The 11221-nt window shown below is 40.5% G+C and overlaps 1 protein-coding gene across 4 annotated transcripts; it reads left to right on the top strand.

Annotated features, from left to right (window-relative positions):
* The first annotated feature begins 674 nt into the window (after window positions 1–674).
* On the top strand, window positions 675–11212 carry washc2c (WASH complex subunit 2C). Of its 4 annotated transcripts, none has more exons than XM_085800067.1 (31): window positions 675–825; window positions 1879–2022; window positions 2233–2397; window positions 2552–2620; window positions 2771–2944; window positions 3040–3133; window positions 3222–3283; window positions 3383–3436; window positions 3536–3640; window positions 3767–3851; window positions 4057–4116; window positions 4240–4361; window positions 4480–4570; window positions 4662–4706; window positions 4788–4991; window positions 5082–5233; window positions 5383–5493; window positions 5947–6039; window positions 6131–6232; window positions 6341–6448; window positions 6548–6723; window positions 6898–7021; window positions 7238–7651; window positions 7731–7859; window positions 7946–8047; window positions 8185–8259; window positions 8486–8545; window positions 9059–9286; window positions 9398–10108; window positions 10210–10381; window positions 10510–11212. In XM_085800067.1, exons 2-31 carry the CDS (start codon window positions 1879–1881, stop codon window positions 10653–10655), a joined length of 4377 nt encoding a protein of 1458 aa, XP_085656193.1. In that variant the 5' UTR covers window positions 675–825; the 3' UTR covers window positions 10656–11212. The 4 variants fall into 4 exon arrangements, with proteins under 4 accessions (XP_085656193.1, XP_085656192.1, XP_085656195.1 ...); XM_085800066.1 differs by having other exon boundaries at window positions 4237–4361; XM_085800069.1 differs by lacking the exon at window positions 8486–8545.
* Window positions 11213–11221: the final 9 nt, after the last annotated feature.

Raw genomic sequence — 11221 nt, 5'->3', positions numbered from 1 at the left:
CTGTTGAAAAATAGAGATAATAAACTTTATTTACATGTTAACTGAATTCTTTGTTGCCCTTAATAAAACATCTCACACATAATGTACATACAGCAGCCTTCAACTCCATACTTGGCAAATCCATGAAGTTGTAATTAGTTCCAAATAATGTCACAGAATTAGTTTGGACAGTAGGTGTAATTGTACACACTTTGGATAAGTGAACCAAGTGAAATGAGATTCCAGTTACTTTTTCTCACATTAAATGTAACTTATTCCAGCTAAAACATGAAACTGTTAGTTATCTTTGAACAGTGTTTACTAATCCAAGGAATAAGTAACTAAATAAAAACAAATGGCAAAAGAGTCACTCAAGTGCTAAAACGACGACAACAGAGCAAAACAAACGTTTCTCTGTTGTTGTGTTACTGCTGTGCAGAAATATATTTAAAAAAACATCCATGTGTAGAACTGTGTATGTTAAGTTTATTTAATTTCCAATACGTTATGCATTTGAAGAACACTACGTTTAAACGGAACATTAAATACCATGTATCTTCGTTACAGGAATATGTGTGAAAAGAAGAGGCCATGTAAATTCAACTTTTACGAGTTGGTTTCAGGTCGGTTCCTCCTCTTTTTCTTGGTTGTTTGTTCCACTCCGCCCCACTTTCGCCGGGTTGCCAGGCAACAGTAGTCAGGTGACTGTCTGCAGACAGAACATGGCTGACCTGTCAGAAGACCAATGAGGGAAAGGCCAAATTTAGCATAATCGATCTAATTTTTTTACGTCGTTTCTGACCACACTTGACCGCCGTGCCCAGCATTTGACCTGAGGTATTCAAGGTAAGCATGGGAGCGCTTAAATTTTGGGTGAAAATATCGCTCTGTGTTACTTGGAGCTGCTGAAGCTAACGTTAGTATTGGCTAGCTAAGTTGAGCTAGCTGCTAGCCAAACAGTCTCGGCTTTCTCTTGCAAAAGCAAGCCTATTTGAACGTGAAAGCTAGAAAGGGGAAATAACGTTTTGGCATGTTTGTGAAGACACAACAAGGTGTTTTCAATAAATATGTAACGTTTTTTACTCAAAGCCAAAGCTAGCTTGTTGTATTGCAAGAGTAGCATCAAAACTACATTTGTTACAGGGGAAATGACGCTACAAGTTAAATGCATTTCCTATGAGGTGTTTCTGTGGCTCTCAGACTGTAAACTTATACTTTAGTTTAGTTTATTCGACCTTTCCAGGATAATCGTTTTCACATTCCGTAACAACACAAGGAGCCTCATGACACATTCACCAAAACACCATAAACATAAATATATGACACAGACCATTGACCAGTACGGAACATACTGCTGTGACAAGATCACCGCCATAAGTTTCTATCCACACACACAGTTCCCTGTGAGCAGGAAATCGGAGGATAAAATTTGACATCAGTCGGGCTGTTGACGCTGAATAGTGATGATTGGAGATCGATCTGCGTGGTTTACTTTACAGTTTAAAACCTTTTTCAAAGCCATCCCCATGTATCGCTTATTTGGCCTTAACTTTGCCCACAGTTCTGTGCAGGAATGCACCAGTCCGCTTACATACTACTGTGTGCGACTGGTTTATACTATCACTACAGTTTATGGTTTGGACTTTGGAAAGAATGGTACAAAATTTCAGAGGAGACCTTGGTGTGTCCATATAAAGATGCTTAAGTGTTTTCTAACAGGCTTTTACATCCATACAGTTTGTCAACTGTTTACCTCAAGTAGAAACTGGTACAATTACACAACATGGGCCATGTTGTGATATAAGAATGTATTTTTCATGATGATGTATTCATGCCAAGTATTTGAAAGCACTTCTGAATTATTAATGCCATTACTAACAACAAGTGATCTGATGGCAGATGAGTAGGCTGCCGGATGGGATGGCAAATGGCCCAAGCCGGAGTGAAGACTTGGAGAATGATGCTCAGATTTGGGAGAGACCCTGGTCTCTTGAAGAAATCCGGCAGAGCAGTGCCAGTTGGTCTTTGGCAGCTGACTCAGGGGTAAGTCAGAAATGTCTTCCCCATCTATGATACAGGCTAAGAAAGATGATTCAGACCAGCCATAGATCAAGGAAATTGATTTAAAAAAAATCTTTAGAAATTATAGTAGTTTAAAGGGATTGTGAAATGTATTCTGCTTTGGTGCAATTGAAGTAACTCTGCAACCACTGCTGTCTCCACAATGTTTTTTTTTATTTTTTGTCTTCACAGCTCTTCCTGTTCCTCCAAGACTTCTCCCAGAGAATGCTCTCAAAGACACATGACATTGAAAAGCAGTTGGACAGTCTTATCCGTGACACCAAGGCCACAGACAGCTGCTTGCATTCTGTCTTTAATGACTTCCTCATGCTCTCTAATACACAGTTTATAGAAAATGTAATGTATATCATTTAAATATTTAATTGACTTTGGTTTTATTTGTTACACTATTACTCTGACAATTCACTCAGAAATCTAATTGCATCTTTTAATGAACTGTTGTTACACCTTTAGTAACAAACACATCTTTCTTGTTCATGTGCTGTTGCAGAGAGTATATGATGAGGAGGTAGAAGAAACTATAACAAAAGTGGATGCTTTGGAGAAGCAGTCTGAACAGGTATAACACATTCATTCTTCCTACTCGTAACATTTACTGGTGTGTAAATTTGACACTGACCAATGATGCATTTCAGTGCTATTATTCTATGGCTTTCCCACAACATTTGCATGTATTCCTATGTGACTGGCGTTCTTGTTTTTTCTCAAGGAGAAGACTCGAGAGCAAAAAGAGGCCGAGTTGATCCCGAAGATGCAGGAAGCTGTGAATTATGGTCTGAGAGTCCTGGAGTCAGCCTTTGAGCATTTGGACATCAAAGCAGGAAACTCTGACTCGGAGGATGAGGACGTTACGGACAGAGTGGAGGCTATCCTAGAGCCTAAGGTATGCTCTTGAGCTTGGATCAGAGAATTACTGCAAAAATACATGTGGGAATGAATCTGTATATTAATAGGCTTCTGTTTTTCCTTGTCTTTTAGGATCTTTATGTGGATAGACCACTCCCATATCTGATTGGTTCCCAGGCTTTCATGGAACAAGATGATGTTGGACTTGGTGACCTCTCAAGTGATGGTAGTATACTGTCTTCACTGTGCATGGCCCATCAGACCTCACATAATGTATTGTTTATTTATCTGATTATTTATCATTCCTTTTACAGAGATGTCAGTTGACAGTGACAGAGACAGTGTGATTGAGAGTGAGGATGGCAAAGAAGAAGATGTAAGACCCATTTTCACTGTATTTGAAGGTTTTTAATCCTGCATCTTAAAGAGCAAAATCTAAACATCTTTGTATTTCTTTTACTTATTAATTTAACAGCATTCCGATGAAGACTTCAACCAGGACGATGAATTTCACAGTAATATTAAGAAGGTACACTAGATGTTTATTTTTGTAGCACTTGTTTTGCCTAGAGAAAACATTTAAACTGAAAAAAGTAATGATTTTTAATTCTCCTTCCACATTCCCTAGAAGTCATCCATGTTGAGTTATGAGGATGATGATGACGAGGAGGAGGAGGATGAGGATTCTGACATATTCGGAGAATCAGACAAAGATGACGATGATGACACAAAGGTAGGCCTGCTCCAACTTTGCAGATATATCATTCATTCTCTTGGCTTTTTTTCTAATTTCAATCACAAAACATGGCTTTTGCCTCCAGGAAAAATCAGCTCTGGTTTGTTTTTATGTCACATTCAGAATACAGGCCAGTCATCCTTTGCTGATGAGCTGGCAGCCCGAATCAAAGGTGATCCAGTTAACAAACCGGAGGTAGATCGTGCATGTAAGTCCCTATCATCAAAATAACTTGTTTTATTTAATATTATGTCACTTAATATTTATTTTTTGTTTGTCACACATATTTCATTTCTGTAAAAGTCCCAATGTTTACATTCAAGATTGACATTGAAAGCATGTCAGGGATGTGTGGCATCATTGCATGTGCATGCTTATGGATATTTTCTTTTTACCATGTCATATCTTGGAAGCACTGACATCTAAGAAGAAAAATAAAAGCAGAAAAGAGCCAAAGCCTTCAAAGTCACAGGGTAGGACTTTCATTCATCATCAATGCAATTCAAACATTTGTTTAACCTTGCTGTAGTTATCTCCGCAGTATTCCAATTTTCCCCAGCACGCAGCTCAATACTTTGTGTGTGTTGTAACAGCAGCTGAAGACGACAGTGATGACATGTTTAAGCCACCAAAGATGGATGATGACGACTTTTCTCCATTTGGGGGGAAAAGTGGCCTCTTCAGTGGAGGGAGAGGCCTGTTTGACGATGATGATGAGGTACATTAAACTACATGACTTTAAGTGCTCTCTGTGATTGACTCTAATTCCACTCTACAGAGACTCTGGACTGCAGCCAGGTTTTTAATTTGTGCTATGTTTACTCAATTCCGTTCAGGGTGATCTTTTCTCTGAGGCACCAAAACCATCTGTGTCTGAAGAGAAAAAAGCAATGAATGAAAGTACAAAAAGCACAGCTCAAGCTACAGGTAAGACAGCAATATAGTATATGTGTAGAGGCATACACTGAAGAACAAGTGGACTAGCATGTTGTCTTATATGTTTTCCTTTTCATTAAAGAATCAGGAAAGAAGATTCCAGCGGGTGCTGTTTCAATATTCCCAGGTAGTCACTTGCACAATAATGACATCACTTTTTAATCTGCTTTATCATCCTCAAACACATCCAATCGCTTTCTCCCAACAGATAACAGCCTGTTCAGTTCAGGGAATGACTCTGATTCAATGGAGAGCAAGGAGAATGGAGCTCCAGTTCCCAAGACCAGTGTTGCGTCTAAACCAGCCCCCACAGGAGCTGCTGCTGTTGGTGGAGGAGGAGGTGGGCTGTTTGATGATGAGGAAGAGGATGATGACTTCTTCAGTAGTAAAAGTCTGAAAAAATCCGACACTGGTAAGGCTGTGAGAACGGACTGTTCAGTGTTATCGTCCATGCAGGTGAGATCCTCACAATCAAACAACTGCATTTTCTGCTCTTTTGCAGCTGAGAAGGAGAAACCCAAACCCAAGAGAGCTATCGACCTCTTTGATGAAGACGATGAAGATGGCGATATTTTCAGTGATAAGTACAGTACGCCAGCTTCGGCTCAGAGCAAGAAGGAGGTTGTGGAAGAGACGAAACCACCTGAAAAGAAGGTAACAGCTTTGTACATATATTCATATCATTTGCTCTCTGAAGGCTCACAGTATTTACAGTTGCATGACTTCTATATTTAGTGTGGTATAGCCACATTGTGTCTTTGTGAGACTTAGCTATAATACCCATAATTCATTGTCATATTTAGATGCCAGCTGGTGCCATCTCCATGTTTGGGCCTGGGACTAAAAGCTTGCTCAGTGAGGGCCTGAAAAAACGTCAGCCGTCTACCAGCGAGGAGTCTGAGAAATCTGAGGAGGTCTGAATAGAACATTGTCTGACTATATCTTTCTGCCAAAATCAAATTTGGTGTGTTTTTACATGCCAAGTGACATGTTTTTAACTCAACAAAACTCCCTTGGTCTTCTGTAATTCGCAGTGTGTGCAGGCAATCTCAACTTAAATTGCAATGTCCTTCTATACACCACCTGGTAAATTTGTTGTGAGGTTGAGCTTGCCCCGACAATGACTCACAAACTCAAAGATGAAAAGACCTAGTTGCAGTCAGTATATTGATGTTTGCTCATATTCGAGTGCAAAAAGCCATATTTGATTTGTTTTAGAGTTGACTGCTGGCCTTTACTCTTGTTGACACAGTTCACTGATCTTTGCTCAACCTAATACTAAAACTTCAAGTTAGAATTTAGAAACTGTTTATATCAAACTTACTTTTGTTTCTCATTTTCATTCATCTTCATTTTATTTCCATCAGAATGGGCCTGCTACAGATGTTGGTAAAGCTGCTATCAAGCAGGCTCCAATCCCCCAGAGTAGAGGCCTCTTCTCTGATGATGAAGACACACAGGTAAGGCTTTCAAAATCTACCGAGGAAAAAACTGTAACAACAATGATAATGTGAATTTTAATTACACAATATATGTGTTTACCTTCTACAGGTATACCCAAGCATTCCTAAGAGTCAGTCTAAACCTGAACTCACGAGCCAGAGCAAAGCCAGCAAACCGCCAATCTCATTATTTGATGATGAGGAAGAAGAGGTAGAAAACTTACAAATATTTTATACACACAAGCAAAACTGAAATAGGTTAGGGTTGTTGTTGTTTTCAGTGCACATGTAATAACTGTTTTGTTTTTTCTTCTTGCAGGATCTGTTTGCATCTGCATCTAAATCTAAACCAAAACCTAATCAAGGAAAACCCTCCACACCACAGCCAAGTAAGACTGTGTCCAGCTCCCTCTTCAGTGACGATGAGGTATGACAATAAGGAAAATTAAAAAAAAAAAAAAATGTCCACAGCTTGCCAGTATCTAAGTTTTGGGACAATATGATAGATTTGTTTCTTCAATGACAGGACCAGTGGATAGGCTCCAAGAGTAGTGCAACAACACCAGAGACCAAGTCAGGAGGCATGAAGCCCAGTGCCAGCGCCCCCTCCAGTCTCCCCAGTGCCAGAACACCTCAGAAGAGCAGCCTGTTTGACAACGGCGACGATGAAGAGGATCTGTTTGCTCCATCAAAAGAGTCAAGGTATTTGTAGTATTTATGACTTTTTTTTTACATTCTATATAAAAACACAACCTGCATCCTCACTGTTATAATTGCATTCATTCTGACACCGTGCTAAGTTAAATAAATAACCATTTTTAAACTGTATTTCCATGTTTTCTTATCTATCTTCCTGCTCTGTCACTTTTCACATAGTCAAAAGAAGCCTCAGAGAGTCGCACTGTTATTTGAAGATGAGGGTGATGATGATGAAGTTAAAGGATCCCTCTTTGGCATCAAACCAGCCATCAACACAAACACTCCAGCCCCAGCTGCTCAAGTGAGTGAACTGCCTCATTTTATTCTAATTTGTCATGAAAAACAATCACACTTTTGAAGCTCGCAGTTTAACAGAAAACACCAAATTTAAAAAATCACGCCGGCTCTATGAGTTTGTCATGCAACAGTGACTGGGTGATTGCTAATGTTTTTAAACCAATAATTTGCATTATCTCCCTCTGTGAGATTAAATTCCTTTATCACTTGTATTCCTCAGACCCCTCAGTCGTCCTCCCTCTCACAGAAATCAGAGGAGGTTGCAGTTTCTAAGACAGCAGCAGAGGACAAGCCTGCCCTCCAGGAGAAGCCAGCTGCAAAGACCCCTGAGCCTTTTCCACCGTCAGCGTTGCCAGAGAATAGTGAAAGTAGAAAGAAGCCTGCCGGAGCCGTCAGTCTCTTTGGAGGCATTAACGTTCTGGAAAACAAGGCAAAGAGCCCGTTGAATGAAGATGACAATGATGACAGCTTCCTCTCCAAGGACAGCCCACCACCAAATGTTAAGGAGGAGAAGAAGGAAGAGAAAGTTAAAACAAAAGCTGTTAGTCTGTTTGAAAATGAGGAGGAAGATGAATCAGATTGGAATGATCCCATTTTCACACCGAGTAAACCCACTAGCAGAAACACACTAAAGGTTTGTATGCATTCCAGCAAACCCGAGTGTGGTGTGAAGAATTGATTAAGTTGCATCTGTCTCTTTTTCCCTCTTGCAGCCGACGGAGCAGCGACCACAGGCAAAGAGCACTGGTGTGTTCCAGGACGAGGAGCTGCTGTTCAGTCAGACGCAGCAGAAGGACAACGACCCAGATGTTGACCTCTTTGCCACCTCAGGGAAAGCTGCAGTCAGTATATTACATAGTCTCATATGTTTATATATCTACTTCTTCTTTCTAGTTGTTAAGAAATCATGACTGTGTTTACTTTTTAGAGTTCCAAGCCCAGCTCAGTGAAGCCAGCAGCACAAAGTCTGTTTGCAGACGACGATGAGGATGACCTCTTCAGCTCCACCAAGCCAAAAGCTTCTCCTCCGGTAGCAATTTGATTATGTTGGTGATTTAGATTGAGGCAGATTCCCTCTTCCCAGCTCAGCTGTGTAAAAAGATTTCTGAAGTCCAGCATGAGAAATGTCAGCCCTCTTGAGTTTCCTCTTTTAATTTCCATTTGCAGAAAATAGCAGAGAAGCCCAGTAAACCTACTGAAAAAGCACCACTAGCAAGTCCAGAGCCTGTGTCAGAGATTCAGGTGAGTCTACTCGAAGAATATATTATCTTCAGTAATATTATGAAATACATTATTTTTGAAGCTATGAACACATGACTTTGTGGTCATGTTTTCCTCATTTTTTCCCCCATGTATTTCTGCTTTTGTATTTTTTATTAATAATTTTAATTCACTGCCTATTCAAAGATTGTAATGTCAGTGAACTCAAGAAATATAGTTCTGATCCTGCTGTAATCTGACTACACAGAAACCTGCTCCGAGCCCTGTAAAACCTAAAGAGTCCTCATCAAAGATTGGGAAACTTCAAGTAATTTTTATTTATTTTTTTTAATCTTTTATGAAATCAGAAGTATTCATTCTTGACATTTCACTCTGATTCCTGCTGATAAAAAGACTTTCCAATTCCGACATACATAATTTGTCTTTGAAGGTTTCTTCTTCTGTCTGGGCTTTTCCATATTCCAACTTTAAAACTTGGCTATAACAGAGCGGCATGACTGTCAAAATGAAGATAGTTCTTTGTTTTGATCTTGCTTAACTTGAACATTTTGCTCACTCTCTTTCATTTTCATTAGATGGTATCCGTTCATCTTTCTCTTGCCTCATTTCCATCTACAGTTCTGGTTTTTCATTTTCCTCTGAAAGTCTGCTGCGTGGAATCACACTGTATAAACTTTGGAATAGAGAGAAGTTGGAAAGGGTAGTTGTGAGGCAATGACATTTAATTAGGCAGTCTGTGTAAAGCTCTTTGTTCACTACTCAGGATCCATCGTGTCTTTTTAAATATTTTTACTAATACATTTGTTCATTTTACACTCAGGCCAATCTGATGATCAACACAGCAGCGTTGCTCCCTGGTGCTGCTCCCAGCATGCGAGGGGCTGTGGGTGTACTTCCTGGCATAGGTCCTAGTTCCTCCTCTGGGGTGTCTAGCTCCAGCCTGAGCCCCAGTCCTGCCACAACTCCTGTAGGAGCCCAGGCAGACAGTGAGGGAGCAGTGGGCTTCGACACCCCAGTCCAGGCTACAACACTGCAGAGTGCACACAAGGTGGGTTTGTGATTCCGAGAGCATGATGCCTGTTGATATCAAGCTTGAATTCTTTTACTTTTGGGGGGTTTTCTGATCTGTCCTCTTGAGAGCAAATCTTCTGTCATGCAGGGTCGTGCCAAAGGTTCTGCACTTCGGAGACCCCAGTCGAGAGCTGCAAGGCAGCAAGCTGCCCAGAGATCTGTGGAGGAAGTCGATGCAACCCTTGGTGAAAATGTTCCTGGGCCAAACCCCAGTCTCTCTGGTTTGGTCTCACCCGTCCCCGAAAAATCCAGCCAGACGCCTGCCAGTCTGCCACGACCTAACTCAGCTGTTCCCACAGCCTTGCCCACCTCCTCACCCCCCCAACCTCCACTCTCTGAAATCTCCCCCAGACCCTCTGTACTAACTTTGCCAGTATCTACAAACGCTGGAAAGAAAGACTCTAGTAAGGACAGCCTCAGTGCCAAGGGGCCGCCCTCTTCTGATGAGGATGACCTTTTTGGCTCAGACAGTCTGTTTGAAGCTCCTTCAGTCACTAACACCCCCTCTACCAGACAAAATACCAAGACTACGCAACCTCAGGCCAGTAGTGGGGCAGCACCGAAGAAGGACAAAGACAAAAGCACACTCCCTTCCATTTTTGATCATGACAACACCGGTGACCTTTTCCAAAAGGTCAAACCAAGGTCAACCACTAAGAAAGCCAAGGCCTCGTCTTTTTTGGAGGATGATGATGATGATGAGGACATCTTTGGAGTGAGCAACAGTTCCACTCCCTCATCCACAAGTAGTAAAGAAATCAAGAACAGCAGTAGTTTTTCAAAGCAGGACATCTTCCAGGTACCTTGATTTTACACTGGTGGTAATGTGGTCAAATGTTTGTCTGTGCCATGATGAAATTTTCTCGCTTGTTCTTATTGGCTGAATATCTGTGTTGTCAGGATGAAGTAGCCACTGTGCCTAAAGTTCACAAGAAGCACAAAGAGAAGAGCATTGATGCCAGCTTGTTTGGTGACGACGTAGACATTTTTGCTGACCTGTCGGACACTTTAAAACCAAAACAGAAGTCCAAGACAAAGGGAGAGACCAAGTCGATATTTGATGATGACATGGGTAAGTAACAATAAAATGTGTGCAGGCATTTATGTGCTTTTGATGCTTGCTTTTGCTACTGTACTGTGGTCTAGCTTCTCTTTTTAAAACCGACCAAACATTGTGTCCATCTTTCTGTTTTTTTAAAGATGACATCTTCTCACCAAGCACAGTAAAACCAGTGGCAAAGGCTCCCCATAAATCAAAGAAGACGCCGCCATCCCAGGAAACCAGTGCAGCAGCAGATTCAGGCAACATATTTGATGATCCACTTAACGCTCTTGGTGGGAACTGAACTGTTGTTTCTCAGTAATCGGATTTGTACACTTGTGGAATGTGGATTAATTCTTTTGTCATTTGGATCGCTGAAAGATTGGAGATCAATACACTGTTGATAGAGTATTTATTCATATAAATTCATATAAATACTGTGGCTTATTTTTGGCAGATAAAGACTCAAATGAAAATGGTTCCGTCATCTTCTGACAGCATTTCCAAAATCATCTCATCATCAGATCATATTATACAACAGTTATTATATACTGTTAATCTTTATTATACATGATAGCACTTTATAAGCATACCATATGCTTAGCCTCAAAGCCTGCAGAAATTAACAGTAAATTGTCTTGTTTGTTTTGAAGATGTTTATCTTTTGGCTTTGCCATGTTGAGATTCCATGTCTTTGGGTTTGTGCCATATCACGGTTATGAGAAATCATTATGTTTACTTAGCGTCTTAGGCATTTTGACAATGTTTTTATTAATAAGAAATTCATCCATTTCTTAACTTTGGCTGTGATGAAAAAGGAAATTCATTTTTAATAACTAAAAAGAAACATATTTTATGCTATTTGAAATG

Source organism: Trachurus japonicus, chromosome 15 (assembly GCF_045865225.1).
Source record: "Trachurus japonicus isolate A0001 chromosome 15, Traja_1.0".
NCBI classification, from domain to species: Eukaryota; Metazoa; Chordata; class Actinopteri; order Carangiformes; family Carangidae; genus Trachurus; species Trachurus japonicus.
The sequence above is the reverse complement of the archived record's forward strand: the minus strand, read 5'-3'. Positions and strand labels throughout refer to the sequence as shown.

Coding starts and splice junctions, on each gene's coding strand:
- washc2c (XM_085800066.1), top strand. CDS start 1,879: ATGAGTAGGCTGCCGGATGGGATGGCAAATGGCCCAAGCCGGAGTGAA. Junction 3,852..4,056: donor ACCGGAGGTAGATCGTGCAT/GTAAGTCCCTAT, acceptor ATATCTTGGAAG/CACTGACATCTAAGAAGAAA. Junction 6,724..6,897: donor GCTCCATCAAAAGAGTCAAG/GTATTTGTAGTA, acceptor CTTTTCACATAG/TCAAAAGAAGCCTCAGAGAG.